The sequence below is a fragment of the Excalfactoria chinensis genome, chromosome 2 (genome assembly GCF_039878825.1).
Source record: "Excalfactoria chinensis isolate bCotChi1 chromosome 2, bCotChi1.hap2, whole genome shotgun sequence".
Taxonomy (NCBI): domain Eukaryota; kingdom Metazoa; phylum Chordata; class Aves; order Galliformes; family Phasianidae; genus Excalfactoria; species Excalfactoria chinensis.
Genome location: NC_092826.1, coordinates 94,217,790 through 94,234,246, shown reverse-complemented (window position 1 = coordinate 94,234,246; position 16,457 = coordinate 94,217,790). Strand labels below are relative to the sequence as shown.

Genomic DNA, 16,457 nt, shown 5'->3' with positions numbered 1-16,457 from the left:
CCTGTGTCATAAGATGGGGTTCTACTGCAGGGTGAGCCTGTTCAGTTTTGGAGCTCAAAAAAATGTTGTATTGTTAAGATGGAAAAAATAAATCTCAGTACTACAAACTATGAAAGTGTACTGTTTGGAGCATTCTTACCATGCTCTGCCAATTTTATCATAAAGTAGGAAAATTAAGAAAACAGATATGAACAAAACTTGTGGTTTTTTTTTTATGAACATACACAAAAAAAAGGCTATGTGAATTAAGGATAGGAAAATTTGCTTTGCATTAAACATCTTGCATACTTCACTGTCAAAATTGAAATCTATGTTCCACTTTGCTGTAAAAGGCAGACTGAAAAAGGCAAAAGTATGTGGCAGTAACATCACTTTTGAGGTCTGTATTCTCTCAAGTGGAGTATTTGCGGTAAGGCAGTCTCTCTGGATTGAATGTCACTTGCACAGAATCTTGCTCAGTTTGTAGCTTATTTCTTGGTCTTTTCTACTTTCCCATTCAGCAGGCCTGAGCTTGCTAGTCTTCTGTCTTTGGACTGTGAAGAACTTGAAAGCAAACTGACCTCACTGAGCCTCCTCCCACTATAAAGGGACAGAGTATTGATGACAAGCTTATCTTTCAGAATTGAGATATAGTAGCATGATGTTTAGCTATCTTTGATATCTTACTGGAATGCTGTTCACTCATGGTTATTGGTGACTTGATGACTCAGGATACTGCTTTGACTGGTTGGGTTGGTTGGTTTGTTTTTAATTCTGAGTTTTCCTTTGTCTCTTGTGCTTCTTTGGAAAGATGTTATCCGGGCTTCTGGATATATCAGAAATGATTGTCTGCCAGAAGATCTTGAAAGAACATTTAGTGGAGAGGAGCGTGATCACTAACTTGTCTGTTTATAAAGATCTTTCTGTTTTGAAATCAGTTTGTCAGCTGGACAAAGAACAAGTAGCAGCTAATTGTATGCTGGAATCCTGCTAGCTGAGTTGGAGCTTCTGGTAGAATAGGGGTATTCCCATTTGTCAGTCTACCTAAAGATTATAGGTTATTTTACAACAAGTGTTACAATGAAACGTGACTCATGTATTAGAGCAAATTGTGGTATTGATTTTGCAGAAACACACCTGACAGCAGTCCTGCTGAATTCATTTGAATTTCCCGCACTATTGATGTTCTTGTGGAAGAATACTCTCCTTTGCTGCTTGGTAAAATTAGTGTGGCCATACCTGTGTATACTGTGCTTCAGTATTTGTGCATCCAGGAGTATTTATTGTAATGTAAGCTTGTTAAAATTAGCTGTTGTCGGTTGCTGGTTGGAATTCAGAGGAATGCTTTTATGTATTATTTGAATGAAATACACTTAGTAAAAAGTAAGCACAACTTTCAGTAAACATTCTTTTCTCTCTAGAGAAAAATACAATTTTCTCTCTAGAGAAAAATACAAAACCAAAATGATACAGAGTAGTTCAAAATGCGGTGCAGTAGGTTGAAAATGTACACAGCTTGGAGTTATTTTCATGTTCTCATACTTCCTTTTGAGTAAAAAGAAAGAGGTGGTTCTTAAGCTTCAGTGACCAAAACCCAAATTTGTTTTGTTCTTGTGCTCCTGTTTTGTTTCCTATTTAAAAAAGAAATTGTAACGTGACATTAGTTATGTTTCTCTGCTGTGTGTCTGTAATTAGTGCAGCAGCTTATTTGGGCTCATTTCACTTACATAACCCTTTTGGAAGAAACATTTTAAGCCATTTAATATTCAGTTGTGTTTTCAGAGTTCTTTGACAGCATAGTAGGTAGTGTTGTTGTTGTGATCCACAGTTCTTCATGTAGATTTCTTCTTCCTTCTATATATTTTTTTAATTCCGGGAAAGATTGCTTCAGTTTTTAATGATGTTTCAGTCAGCATGCTTTTATATGTAATTGCCTCACTGCTAATAAAAGCATGTCCTCAGCTAAGGACATTGGTATAAGTTTTAAGGAAATGGTTGTTCTTGATGTTCCAGTTGTTTAATTTGCACACAACGGTGATTCACAATGCAGGAGAATGTAATTTTAGTGTGAGGTTGTCAGAAGATCATGATGAGTAAAAGTATCTTGTTCCTGTGCTATATTATTATCTGATAGTTCTGTGTATAACCAAATTGTGTTGTCATGTGAAGTCTTTCTGAGCTTCCTTGTCAACAAAGTTCTATTTGGTTCTTACTGCTGTTGTAGATGTGTTGTGTATTTACATCCTCTGTAATACAGAAGTCACTTTGCATTTTGGACATTAGAGGTTTTGACCTTAATCTCTGGAGGAAGGGGATTCTGGAGAGAATTTAATCGTCCTTGTAAATCTGTGCAGTGTCTGCCCTGTGTTTTTAGGACAGAATGTTTTGTCTTCCTTTAAACACAAATACAATAATACTACTATTGGGATAGGTAAGGAATGAAAGGAAGGTGTGGAATGAGAACGGTTGGGGTTCTGCTAAGAACTATGTGATTTAAAAAATCACTGAAATCTAGTGGGATTATTTTTTGCATATGTGCACATGCACATTAAAGTGCGTGTGGGAATGAACTGCCACAGAGTCCTTTAAAATTGATGAGATACAGAGATTTGTGTTTGATCAGGCAGTTGCAGGACTAGAACAGCTATTCTAGTATGTTGGGTAACTGTGTTTGTAATCTACAAAGACAAGTTGAATCTTTGCACTCTGCCTAAACTAAATTATTCTTTCAGTTCCTGATTGACCTGCTGAAACAGGTTATTTTTAGGATGTAAGTGACACACTTGCCTGGTTTTCTCTGAAAAAGTGCACAAACCAATCCTTGTTGATGCTACCGTTGTCCCAGTGCCTGCTATTTAAGCTGAAAATTCCTTCGAATGTCTGGGTTTTTTCCCTGCAGCTGTAATATCTCGTCCTTTCTTGTGTTGACTCACTGTGGTTTCCTTTTTTCATTTGTTTCTTAGTAAACTAACGAGAATTCCAGACAAATGCCATGTCTCTAAGAGAAAGCATTACGTACCAAAATGTAAATATTTTCCTCTAATTGCTGTTGGATGCTGTGAACCTGCCTGTGCCCTTTGCAGGTGATGATGGCTTTCTTGGCTTGTGCCACCAGAGAAAAAAAAAAAAAAAAAAAAAAAAACAAACAAACACAAAAACAAAAAAAACCCGCTTGTTATAATTTGTGTAATGATTTCTAGTAAAAGGTGATTTTCAGTGAAGGTAACAGAAATAAAACCTAAACATCTCTAAATCTGAGATATTCAGGTGTATGGGAAACTGTTGATCACAGCCTGAATCTCTGATTGAACACCTGAGGCAAGCAATGAGTCAGCTGCAGGAGCACAGGTGAGGTAATTCAGGTGTGCTCCTGGAAGGGGTGGAGCCTGGCTCCACCTCTCCCAGATCTCATTTAAGGGCTGACTGCCACTAAGGCAGGATCTCTTTCTCTGGAGATTGCTCCTTGTGGAGTTGGCTGCAAGCCTTCAACATTGGTGAGCATTTATAGGTTATCTTTCCACCATAGTAGTCTTTCGTATCCAAATGTCTGTTCAGCCTTTGTTTACTTATTAATTGTAAAACAGGGATTTGAAATAATGCATTTTAAACAGTGCATGTGGGAGGGAGGAAACTAATGAAGCAATACTTTTTCTTCTAGGTTTTCATTTTATACCTGTGAATTTTCTGTAATCCAAAGATGGCAGCAAATAAGCCTAAAGGGCAGAATTCGCTGGCTTTACATAAAGTCATCATGGTTGGAAGTGGTGGTGTAGGAAAATCTGCCTTAACACTTCAGTTTATGTATGATGAGGTGAGAAAGTACAATATAAGTTATCCCATGTGATGTCTGCTATGTAGTGTTACTTAAGCATTAATTGATACGGTTATTTTCTGAAAAGGTCTAAATGTATAGGATGTACAAATGCCAATTATTAAATTGAGGATAAATATTTTTTGCACTGATACAGGCTGCCCAGAGTGTGGATACCTCATCCCTGGAAGTGTTCAAGGCCAGGTTGAATGGGACCATGGGCAACCTAGTTTACTGGGAGGTGTCTCTGCGCACTCAGTATGTGGGGTTGGAACTGGATGGGGTTTAAAGTCCCATCCAACCCAAACTGTTCTGTGACTTTGAAATTCTGAGTTTTCTTTGTTGGAGACACCTGTAAATATATATATAAATATGCCTTCCCCCTTCCCCCCCTCAGATTTTTAGGCTATTAGTGGTTTTATAACTTGCTCCCTTACAATATATTTTCACATTGTTTGCTAGACCTGTTAAACTTAAGTATTAAAACTCAAAGCTTCTTCTCTTCAGTAAGTTGCTTGATGCCCGAGAAGTGACTTTTTTCCTTTTTTTTTTATGTTGCTGTTGGAGGAGGAAAAAAAATAAAAATCTTGTTTTCCTAGTTTTTTTTTTTGTCATTGAAAGTCAATCTTTTTGACAAAGAAATGGAAGTTTTGCCTTCACTGTGCCTTACAAAATTGATACTAAGTATACTCAGTCAGAACTGCCTGATAGCGTAATGAAATGCAGCCAGGTGCTGTGCTTAACTGAAAGCAGACATTTAGTGCGTGGCCATAAATGTTTTGCAGTTGCTTATAAAAAATTTCCTTGTAATGGCCGAAAAAAGCAAAAACCCTGTAAATTGTTTGGGTTGATGGAGAGCCTGCTTTAGCTATGAATAACTTGAGTATTTCTTGTAGCCTAAATACATAGGCTTATTTATTTATTTCTGTAAGCATAAGAAATGTTTGTTATATCCTTCTATGAAAATAATGCATTTGCTCTCTACGGACCTGGTTTTCAAACAGTAAAATTTTTGTTTCTAGTTTGTAGAAGATTATGAGCCCACCAAAGCTGACAGCTACAGGAAGAAGGTTGTTCTGGATGGGGAAGAAGTCCAAATTGATATATTGGACACAGCAGGGCAGGAGGACTACGCTGCAATTAGAGACAACTACTTCCGAAGTGGAGAAGGCTTTCTTTGTGTGTTCTCTATTACAGAGCTGGAATCATTTGCAGCTACTGCAGATTTCAGGTAGGCTACAAGGCACGTTATTGTAATTATGGTGAGGTTCTTTTAATTAATTAATTTATTTATATATATATTTTTGCAATATCATTGGTAGTCTAGAATAGATGACCGTAGTCATGTTGCCTTGAATAGATGCCTAACCATGCTTTTATTATCTTAGTACCACTTCAGATATCTTTGCTGCTCTGTTCCTGAATACCGAAGAGGTTATTGCAACAGAGCAGATGTGTAGTAACATTCAGAAGGCTGCTGCCCTTTGTAGATCATTGTTGCTTGATGCTTACACTACAGCGCAAAGAATCACATCTGTGAGTAGGCAGCCTCTCCAGTGCTGAGGACAGAGGGACAGACACCTCCCTAATCCTACTGGCTACAATATTTGTTACAAGCCAGGATGCCACTGGCTTCTTGGCCATCTGAGCACACTGCTGGTTTGTGTTCAGCCAACTGTCAACTAGCACACTCAAATCCTTTTGGCCTATATGATTTGCCAGCCGGTTGGCTCCAAGTCTGCATAGGATTACTGTAACTGAAATGCTAGACTTGGTCTTTTGGATGTCATACAGTTGGCTTCAGCTCATCCAACCACATCTGTGGGGGCTTCCTGCTCTCAGGAAGATTGGCACTTCTTCCCAGCATGATGTCATGTGCATACTTACTGAGGGTGCACTCGATCCCTTTGTCTAGATGTTCAATAAAGATATTAAACAAGGCTGGCTCCAGTACTGACCGCTTTGGAACATCACTTATGACTGATTGCCAGTTGGATTTAGCTCCATTCACCACCAGTCTTTGGGCCTGGCTCTCCAGCCAGTTTTCTTTAGCCAGCAAAGAGTGCACTTGTCCAAACAATGGGCTGCCAGCTTCTGCAGGGAGGGTGCTGTGGGAGATAGAGTCAGAGCCTTTAAAATCTTTGTAGATCACATCCACAGCCTCTCCATCAACTAGGTATGGATTTAACAGGCTAGTTGTTTTATTATTTTTAGGATGTTTTTCAAGCATATAAGGTATTAAAACCCTTGTAATGGTAGGAGATCTAGAAAGCATTGTATTATAAGTGTTTCGTTTTGCTTGAGAGCCTATTTAGAACTCATCCCTCTATGTATCTATGAAGAAAAATATATTATTGCTGTATAATATATACAGTAAAAAAAGACACCACTCCCCCAGAATTTTAGCAGTTCAAAGTTAAGCAAGATAACAGAAAAGGAAATGATCTGCATCGCATTAATATAAGCACTCTTAGAGATCACAGAATGACCTGAGTTGGAAGGGATCTCAAGGATCATGAAGCTCCAACCCCCCTGCCTAGCAGGGCCACCAAACTTCCCTGTTTACTAGATCAAGTTGCCCAGGGCCTCATCCAACCTGGCCTTGGACACAACACCTCCAGGGACGGGGCATCCACAGCGTACCTGGGCAGCCTGTTCCAGGACCTCACCACTCTCCTAGTAAAGAACTTCCCCATAACATCCAACCTAAATCTTCCCTCTTTCAACTTAAAACCATTTCCCTTGTCCTACTATTACCGGTCCTTTCAAAGAGTTTACATCCCTCCTGATTATAGGTACCCTTCAGGTACTGAAGGGCTGCAATGAGGTTACCCTGCAGCCTTCTCTTCTCTAGGCTGAACAAGCCCAGCTCCCTTAGCCTGTCCTCATAGGGCAGGTGCTCCTGACCATCCTTGTGGCTCTCCTCTGGACCCTTTCCAACAGTTGTATGTCTTTCTTGTACTGAGGGCTCCATACCTGGCACAGTATTCCAGATAGGGCCTCACAAGAGCAGAATAGAGAGGGATCACCTCTCTATCCCTACTGGCCACCCCTCTCCTGATGGAGCCCAGGATACCATTTGCTTTCCGAGCTGCATGAGCAAACTGCTGGCTATGTTAAGTTTCTCATCCACTAGGACCCCTAGGTCCTTCTCTGCTGAGCTGCTCTCAAGGACCACTCCTCCCAGTCTGTACAGATGCCTGGGGTTCTTCCGGCCCAAGTGCAAAACCTTGCACTTTGCTGTGTTGAACCTCATTAGGTTCACCCGGGCCCACCTTTCAAGCCTGTCAAGGTCCTTCTGAATGGCATCCCTTCCTTCCTCTGTGTCAACTGCACAACTCAGCTTGGTGTTGTCAGCAAACTTGCTGAGGGTGCACTTGATTCCATCATCGATGTCATTGATAAAGATGTTAAATGTCTGTCCAAAGACAGACCCCTGGGGGGCACTGCTCGTTACCAGTCTCCCCCTGGACATAGAGCCATTGATCACCACCCTCTGTCTGCAGCCTTTCAACCAATTTCTTATCCATTGAGTGATCCTCCCATCAAATCCACATCCCTCCAATTTGAGGATGAGGATGTGGTGGGGAACCATGTCAAAGGCCATACTCAAGTTGGGGTAAATTACATCGGTCGCCTTCCCTTTGTCAACCAATGCCGTCACTCCATCGTAGAAGGCCACAAGATTGGTGAAGCATGACCTTCACTTGGTGAAGCCATGCTGGCTGTCTTGGATCACATGCTCATTCCTTCTGCGATTAAGCATATCGTCCAGGAGGATCTGTTCCATGATCTTCCCAGTCACAGAGGTGAGACTCACCGGCCTGTAGTTCCCCGGGTCCTCCCTGCTCCCCTTCTTGTATATGGGAGTGACATGACCCTTCCTCCAGTCATCTGGGACCTCAAATGTTGTTATAGCTCAGGTTAATTAGTACAAAGTATAGAATACATCTTCTCTAAGGGTGGAGGAGGAGTTATGGAGAGGGGAGAAAGCAAGCTTGTCCCCTCCCGGTCTATGGTTTTGTGGTTTTTTTTTTGTTTGTTTGTTTTTTTAATTTCTTTTTTCTTAGTATATAAGTATATGTATCCTTAGAGAGAGAGAGAGAGAGGAGCCTGCACTGATTTACAGGTTTATGCTACTTATGGCAGTCCCGGAGGGCTAGTTAGTATGGTTTAGCTCTGTAGTGCAAAATGGCCTCTTCAGAGGCCCTCTTCCATCTTCTATGGATGTAGTAAAAAGTCCTACTTTTTAAGCAAAGGTGAGTGTTGACAATATGTATGCTGAAACAGGAAAAAGTGGAAGAAAAAAAATCCCTTCAGTTAGAGATTAAAACTTTGCCCAGTACAACTCTTGAAGTGCCTTTCAAGTTGCTTTTGACACTACTGTAGCCTAAATGCTAAAATGGGCCTCATAAAAACTATTCTTTCTGCTCTGTGTGAAAAATATCCTGTATCTCCTGAAAGGTGCAGTTAAAATACCTTTGCCGTTGTTGAGCAGCCTGAGATAATACCACTTGAGAGATGGATGCAAAAGAAAATGACTGAAGAAGAATGCAGACGTTTGAGTGTTTCCATAGAATTTTGTTCTGCTTGAATGGCAACAGGAGAGCTGTTCACTACCACTTAGTATCTTAGAGGGGTTTTCCAGGGGGTTCTGAAATACCATCATTCTTTTTTTTTCCAACAGAAAACAGATCTGCAAGGACTAAATTTTTAAATATTTGAAAGGCAATTTGATAAAATGTATTCTTGCTTTGAGAAGAACTGAAGAATTTAAGTTTTAGACTTCAAGCCAATATATTAGTTTTTTAGCTAAAAGTCTTATTTATAACAGATTCTGTCAGCACAACAATGTATTCTCATATTTCCACTCATCCTAACCCACTGGCCAGTCAAGCTACTAGATATCTGCAAGCACAGTTGCAACACTTGGTCTATTTAGCAGGGAGGGGAGGAATGTTATTTTAATTACATCTGAGAGATGAATGCAGTGTTACAAGCTGCCTCCAATGTGCATTTGCTGGTTAAAGAAATGAAAAGCTAACTCAACAAAACAAAATGCTAGAAAAAGCAAAACATCTTTCACCACCAAGAGGATACTGCTGTGTACCAAACTGAAGGATTTAACAGAAGGATCTGTTAACTCTTTCCAGTTTCCTTCTGTTCTATGTAAAAACTGCCAATAAGCTTCACCTCAGCTAGAAAAGGGAATGTGCTGCTCTGTGCTTTTCCTTGATCTTTCAGAAACTGTTCCACAATGGAGGGCTAAATTCCAGTGCTAACTTTATACTCCTTTCAGAGATGAAGGAGACAGTGCTTGTCTTCCAGGAGCAGTGTTCTTCAGATTGATGTACCAAAGCATTTGTAGTACTTGGTTCTATTTATAAATTTAAACTCTTCATCATAGAGGTTCAAAGAAGATCTTTCCTTAAAAATCTGACGTATGTGCAACTTGTTATCCTTACCCTGGCTTATAACTGAATCAAGATCTCTGTAGGGGCTGAATGTAAATGATTTCAGAAAGATTCCTGAAAGGACACGATTTTTCTCTTGCTAAGCTATATTAGTTGACTACCTAATTAGTTAATTTTATCAGCTTTAAAATGGCACATGCATTTTGTTAGGGAAAAAAAAGTCAAATGTAAGAATGTAGTCTGGGTATATTAAAAATTGCCATTGCTAATAGCAGCATAGAGGCAGTGAGAAGTACTGTCAGGTAATATCTTTAGTAAAAGGAGAACTTCATTAGTTTAAGTTCTCACCTGTTGTACTTTGTTTAATTTGTTACTGATACATCTTCCTTCCTTCCTGGAAGACTGATAGTTTGCCTTGGTTTAAGATTTTGCTGTTATTTAAGTTTCAGAAAAAGAATAAGTGAGTATAAGAGGAATAGGATGGAAGAGTTTTTAAGTCTGCATTCTTATTTTTGTGTTCTAAGAATAGTATTCCATAAAATACTTATTTTTTGCTTTTCTATTTTTCTCTAGGGAGCAGATCTTAAGAGTAAAAGAAGATGAGAACGTTCCTTTTTTGCTAGTAGGTAACAAATCAGATTTGGAAGATAAAAGGCAAGTTTCTATAGAAGAAGCAAAAAACAGAGCTGATCAGTGGAATGTTAACTATGTGGAAACTTCTGCAAAAACAAGAGCCAATGTTGACAAGGTAATAACTTGCCTCATAACTCACCTAATACAAAGAATCTCTGTCAGTTTTTACTTTATGCTTCTATGGGACATAGTTTACATGTTCAAGTTATCTAGCCTCTTTTTTGGGGGGGGTGGATCTCAAAACAAATGCTTTTCTCCTATCGCTTGTGATGAGAACATGACTAAGCTGCTTAATATAAAACAGTGAGAATGCATTAGGCGTAGCAAGTTATCACATCCTAAACTGTGATGAGTTAAGTCATTAGACAAGACCTGCTATTGTTAACAAGTTATTGAGGCAATTGTGTTGGCCTTGCCTTCTTGTGTTTTCTGTAACTGGAAGATGAAACTGCTTCTAGACAGCGAGAATGCTGCCTGAGGGATAAAACGGCTTAGAAAACTAAGGGAGGGATTGGAATCCTATCTACCCTTGTTTAACCACATGCCTGTGTGTTGTTTCAATGAAGAATGGATTTACTCTTTTAAGTTTTAAATGGACCAGAAGTGCCTCATGAATTTTCTGGGATAAAGGCTGAATCAGAAGATCATAAGTATGCACAAAGAATATTTGTTTCTAAGATGATAAATGACCGATTTGTTATAAGTATTTCACTTACTGAGAAGGCAGGGCTTCTTGAAACATAGCATTCGGAATAACTCTTAGCCTCGTAGACTGAAAAACTACTAGATATCTGGGGAAAGTAAGAAGCTCAGTTTAAAATGCAGATTTTTTTCTTTCAGACCTCTTGATAGACATGATCACCCAGAAATTTTCTAATGTAAATGCTTACATATGAGTAGTTGAAGCGTAACAGCAGTAATAGGAGTACTGTTTTGCAGTAGCTTAAACTTTACTGTAGTCATTTGTCAGATGTCGTTGCAAAGAAGTGGATTGTTCAGTGCTAAAGTAAAAACATTATGTTGTTCTCCAGGGAACATTAAGTCAATTAAATGCAGAGCAATTCAGTTGCTTTTAGTTTTGGTGCATAATAACAGTTAACATCCACCTATTTCAGTCTTGCAGAAATTCTGAGGTTGTCTAAATCTGTTTCATCATCTTTTAGCAGCGGGGGGGGAAAAGTAAATATTTTTGATATATATAACCAGTAACTTTTGCATTCGTGTAATAGGCTACTAAAGGGCTCAAGTCTTCTTTTTCAACAGATGGCATTATGGATCCAGGTAGATATGTATTACACAGAGTTCAGATTTGATGATCCATAAATTAGAGACATGGAACAGCTTGGGTTGGAAGGGACCTCAAAGATCATGTAGTTCCCATCTCCTTCCTACAGGCAGGCTTGCCAGCCACTAAATCAGGCACTAGGTGAGGCTGCCCATCCAACCTGGCTTTGAACACCTCCAGGGATTGGGTATCTGCAACTTCTCTGGGCAACCTGTTCTGGTACCTTGTTACCCTCTGAGTTTAAAAAAAAAAAAAAAAATAATAATAATAATAATTCTCCTTGATATCTAATCTTCCCTCTTTTAGTTTAAAACAGTTCCTCCTTGTCCTGTTGCTGTCCACCCATGTAAAAAGTTGGTTGCCCTCCTGTTTATAATTTCCCTTTAAGTACTGAAAGGCCACAGTGAGGTCTGTCCTGATCCTTCTCTTCTCTAGATCGAATAAACCCAGCTTCTTTAACCTTTCTTCCTCAGAGAGATGCTCCAGCCCTTTGATATTTCCATGGTCTTTTGGACCTGTTTCAAAGTGTCCACATCTTTCTTGAGCTGGGGACCCTGAGCCTGAATGTGGTACTCAAGATGGGGTCTCATGAGGGCAAGTGTAGAAAGGCACCCTCACCCTGTTGGCCACTCCTCTTTTGATGCAGCCCAGGATACCATTGGCCTTCTGGGATGCAAGCACATGCTGCTGACTCCTGTTAAGTTTCTTTTATCTACAGGAACCCTTAAGTCTTTTTCAGCTGGGCTGCTCTCAAGGAGGCTTTGTTGGCACTAGTAAATACCAGGTATTAGTTACTAGTTTTCTTAAAGCATCTGAAGTTACAGGGTCTACTATGTGAACTTAAGTTAGTATTCTGTAAAAAGTGTTGCTTCCCTAAATTCCAGAAGGGTGGGTTTGGCCTTTCACTCACTTTGGTAACAACAGTAAGCAAATGAGCATTTTCTCACACTAGGTTACGTGTCCCAGATACTGTGGTACATTGCTAGGGCTTAAGCAAGGTGACAGTTGCAGCATACCATTAATTCAGGTTTAAGTAAAAGCAAGTAACTTCAACATCTAGCATCCTAAAGGCAGTTGTATTTTTTGATGGAAGCACATAGTTGCATTGATTTTCCTTACGTACTCTGTAAAGAAAGTTTATGCTTTTGCTGCAGTCAATATGAGATTAGTGTCAATGCAAATAAAAACGCCTACTGTGTTCTGTAGAAGAGTTTTTCAGTCCTTGCACTGTCTGTTGTGTAGAAATGGATCAAGCCCCCCCTGACAGATGAGGAGGGAAGTCTTCCTGGCAGAAGTTTTACAGTTGTTCAAATGACCTGCTGTGATAAAATAATTAAGATGAAAGTTATTTTCAGTAGCCCTCTTTAAGGCAAGATTGTATTAATGAATGAAGTAATTTAAAGAATCCCTATCATAGACCTTAGCTTACAGCCTTTTCTCTCTTAAATGAGTCACTGATTTGTCTCCAACTTCTGTTTCCTACTAAGCTACTTGATAATAATGAAGTTTATGCATACTTTGAGATTTAAAATCTAAAAATAGCTTATGTAGTTGTATGGTCAATAACCTGTTTTTAAAGGAAATGCTAATTCATTTTTTCTGCACTTTTTGTTTAGACTTGCATCATGGGGCATAGAGACTGAAATGTTCAGTATGTGCTACTGCCTCATTAATGTGCTTCTAGAACGAATTGTAGCATTTCTTCAACCTTTGCAGTTCATTGCTGAATATTCTCACAATGTAAACTGATTTCCCGGAGTCTCCTCAGTAAAATGTAGATAGAAAATGGAAAAGAAAAATCCCAGGTAGTGACATGAGTCTTGCTTTAATTCTTCTGACGTGATTCATAAGCAAACACCAGAAGCTAGTTGAACTACAGGTACCATGAAAGAAGCAGATTTGCATCATGTGGGTTTGGCCTTGAAAATCAGTGGGAGATTTGCTGGATTAGTATTTGTTTGCTCAAACTGATTATGTATAGCTGATTTTATTCTAACCACCAGAAGTAGATTTCATCAGTGATAACCTGAACTAACTCTGACAGTGTTTTGGCATTTATGTTCTTCCATCTTTTCCAGGTGTTTTTTGATTTGATGAGAGAAATTAGAGCCAGAAAAATGGAAGACAGCAAAGAGAAGAACGGGAAGAAGAAAAGGAAAAGCCTAGCTAAGAGGATCAGAGAAAGATGTTGCATTTTATAATCAAAACCCTGAATTCCTTTCCTACTTTGACCATACTAATAAAAAAAACCATAATTTATAAGCATGCCATTGAAGGCTCAAGTGACTGAAATTACTCTAACGTGTTGGAAATTGTAATGTACCACTAAAAGCATGAATTGGAGCTGCACTGAAAGTCAAATTCACTGAAAAAGGTTGATGTGGCTTCAAGAGAAGCAAACCATTTCATAATCGCCTACCTTCTCACATTTCTTCTGAATGTAGTGTTTCATTGGAAGTCTTTTCTTTATTAGTAAACAGAGGGGAAAATATTACTTTGTGGTTTCTTGTAAAGCATACTTTTTTTATCATTGATAATTGTCACTTTGTCTTGTCTTTCATTGCCTTGAAAATTACAGTTGTGAACGTGATACCTAACAAAGCGGCATACAGTTGTTTTGCCATGGAGTTATGCGGATTAGGAAAGAACAGTGTATATGCGAACAGTTATGCCGAGGAAAATTATATGTGGTTCCTCATTACCTGATTAACTTAGAAGAGTGATGTAATCTTTTACATTGAAACATTTGAATATGCCTTAATTTTAAAACCTAAATATAGCAGGTTGCTTAGTCAAGGGTGTATTTTCAGCTTGTTGCATGGAGACTCTCCCTGTGCATCAGTGCGAGCCTGCCCTCTCTGTAGAGTGGAGTTACATGAATGATCTCGCTAACTACCTGTCTGCTAGCGGTGTCTGTTCTTTCAATGTGTGCCATACTATGGTTTTGTGAATAATACAGAGCATATTCAGTCATCTGTAGCTTGGTGAACTAATGGTATCTTATAGCTAAAAGGTCAGAATACGTGCAAGATGGAAGTCAAAAGCCTATGGCACATCCGAGCCTGGAGCGGTTGCTTAAAACTTAACGTACTGATATCTTGAAGCTTCCTTTTGTGAATAGATGTTTGTCTAGATGTTCCTTGGGTTTTAACTCCCTGGAGTAGCGTGGAGTGCAGCTGATTCGGTAGCGCTACTGTATTTTGAGTTAAGATGTTGTCTGGGTAATTCCAGTGTCATTGGTTAATTTCTTTTGTGTTCCTGATACTCCGCTGCAGGAACGCAGTGTGTTCTGCTGAAGCTCGCTGCAGGTTTTGTACTGTTTAGTCTACTTTATGTTGATTTTAAAATGGGGAACATTGTAGCTACTTTTTGTAGTTAATGTTGATATTAAACAATCAAAGATGCTTTTGCAATACAGAAACATTTACTGTGGACATCCAAAATCCCCAAACAAAATGTACTGCCTCAGTTGCTTCAGAACAGCAAGGATACTTGCACATGGTGAGTGTGCTGCATCTTAACTAAAAATATACCAGAACGTTTGAGGGTTTTGGACTCCTCTGGGATAAGACGGGCTAGATCAATTCCACAAACTGTTACACTTTTTATACGTATGTAAACCTGTAACTGACAATTTAAAATGTACTCAAGCAAACTAGGTAACAAATATTTAACTTTCATGTTAACAGACATTTTAGGGACTCAAGTCTTAGAAGTTATATTTGTCACGTTAAATATTTATCAGTAGGAATTTTGTATGTGCGTTAGTAGACTGCCAAGTGCAGAACTGAAGTTACTCATGTAACTATGGCAAATGAGCCAGACATCATCTTCCTGTGTACTCATTTTGGTCTGTTTAGCCAGGGAGCCTAACCACTAACATTGTGACTTTGCTTTGGAATCTGTCTGCTGGGAGCTGAGGTGTTATGAAGCCACCAGACATATGAAACTTTGTCTTGGCTGATGCCTTACCCTGTCCTTTTGTTTGCTATTTGAGCCATTGAAAGATGAATAAACTTCCACTTTTTTAAATACTCGTGCAGTGTTAATTGATGACTGTAGTATGTGTTGTGTTACTTTGTTACAGTTGAGACCAGTTGTCAAGTTAAACTGAAGTATTCCGGAGGTCTTTTTAGTGTATGTGAACAAAACAAAATTGTAGATTAAATTTAACCAGTCTGATTAAAAAATCCACTTTGTGAAAGCTGAGACTATGCACGTGCTACCTTTTATCCCATGTTAATTGATCCCTACTTGCTATGCCAGAGTATATCAGAAAGCAGACAGGCAAAATCAAGGTAAGTGTGTTCCAGAAGTACTTTTCCATAAGAATGGCAAGTGAGTTTTGTTTGCTTTGTTCTTTAAAGGAAATCCTGTAGAAGTCTAAGAAAAAGAAAAGAATGTGCTTCTGAAGCTGTGTCTTCTAGCATTTTCTATTGGGATAATGTAAATTTGCTTCTCCAGCTTGCAGGGAAAGTAAGTTGAACTGTGTATAATAGGATTTTGATACGTCCTGAGAGAGTCATCCAATGTGTGATCCATTTTCATTATAAATTCATGCTTTAGCCTACTTCTGTGCCTGAAACTGCTAGGTCTACCTGCTTGAAGTACTTCTTTGGCCTTACACATTTTCCCTCCTCTTTCTCCTCCAGGAAGTCAAAGGTGTTTTCTTACATTAGCAGAATTAAAGCCTTCCATGGGATTTCACTCCCAAGTTAGCTTATGATGGTAATCCTATCGCCACCTTTTGTGAAATACGCCGTGTTATAAAACTGCAGGCCTTATATGTTCCTGTCGTGGGTTACCCTAAAATCTACCTGCACCCATGACAGGGGAATAGACGTCCCGCAGGCCGCTGGCCCAGAAGGAAAAGAAAAACAGGGAAAAGGAAATAAATACAGCGGCAGTGATCTAAGGAGGCACACTTATTTACTAAATACTATATCGGAATACAGAATAACACAATATAATACAATATAATTGGAATTAAGGCTAACGAATCAAGTAAAATAAGAGAGAGTGAGTCCCGAAACCGAGAGGCCTACTGTAACTCTAGGCGAAACGGCTGGAACGCTCCCACATGGCTCCCCCCGGCTGGCAAGGTCCAAGAGAGCGAGTCCAGCACTGAAGTGAGATTATATAGAGTCCGTGTCATATGACTGACCGTGGTGTTCCCTGGGACATTCAGTCTTCTTTTGTGAGCAACAGATTCGTCAAAATTATCTATGCTTAACATGATGTTATGATGTGGAATACTGATAGCAAAATTACAAAATTGCAAAACCATGACAGTTCCTTAATTTGTAACAAGCTATAAAGTTGTCTTCTATTGTGT

At 39.1% G+C, this 16,457-nt stretch overlaps 1 protein-coding gene across 4 annotated transcripts in view; it reads left to right on the top strand.

The window, feature by feature from the left end:
• The window catches only part of RALA (RAS like proto-oncogene A), a 29,237-nt gene extending 14,081 nt beyond the window's left edge, over nucleotides 1-15,156 (top strand). For 3 of the 4 annotated variants that reach the window (XM_072329760.1, XM_072329761.1, XM_072329763.1), the window contains exons 2-5: nucleotides 3,638-3,790; nucleotides 4,813-5,021; nucleotides 9,778-9,952; nucleotides 13,201-15,156. In XM_072329760.1, coding sequence (XP_072185861.1) covers nucleotides 3,677-3,790; nucleotides 4,813-5,021; nucleotides 9,778-9,952; nucleotides 13,201-13,323 — 621 coding nt within the window. In that variant the 5' untranslated portion in view covers nucleotides 3,638-3,676 and the 3' untranslated portion in view covers nucleotides 13,324-15,156. Of the gene's footprint in view, nucleotides 1-3,431; nucleotides 3,474-3,637; nucleotides 3,791-4,812; nucleotides 5,022-9,777; nucleotides 9,953-13,200 lie in introns of those variants that run through there. The other variant, XM_072329762.1, reaches the window with a different exon arrangement.
• Nucleotides 15,157-16,457: the final 1,301 nt, after the last annotated feature.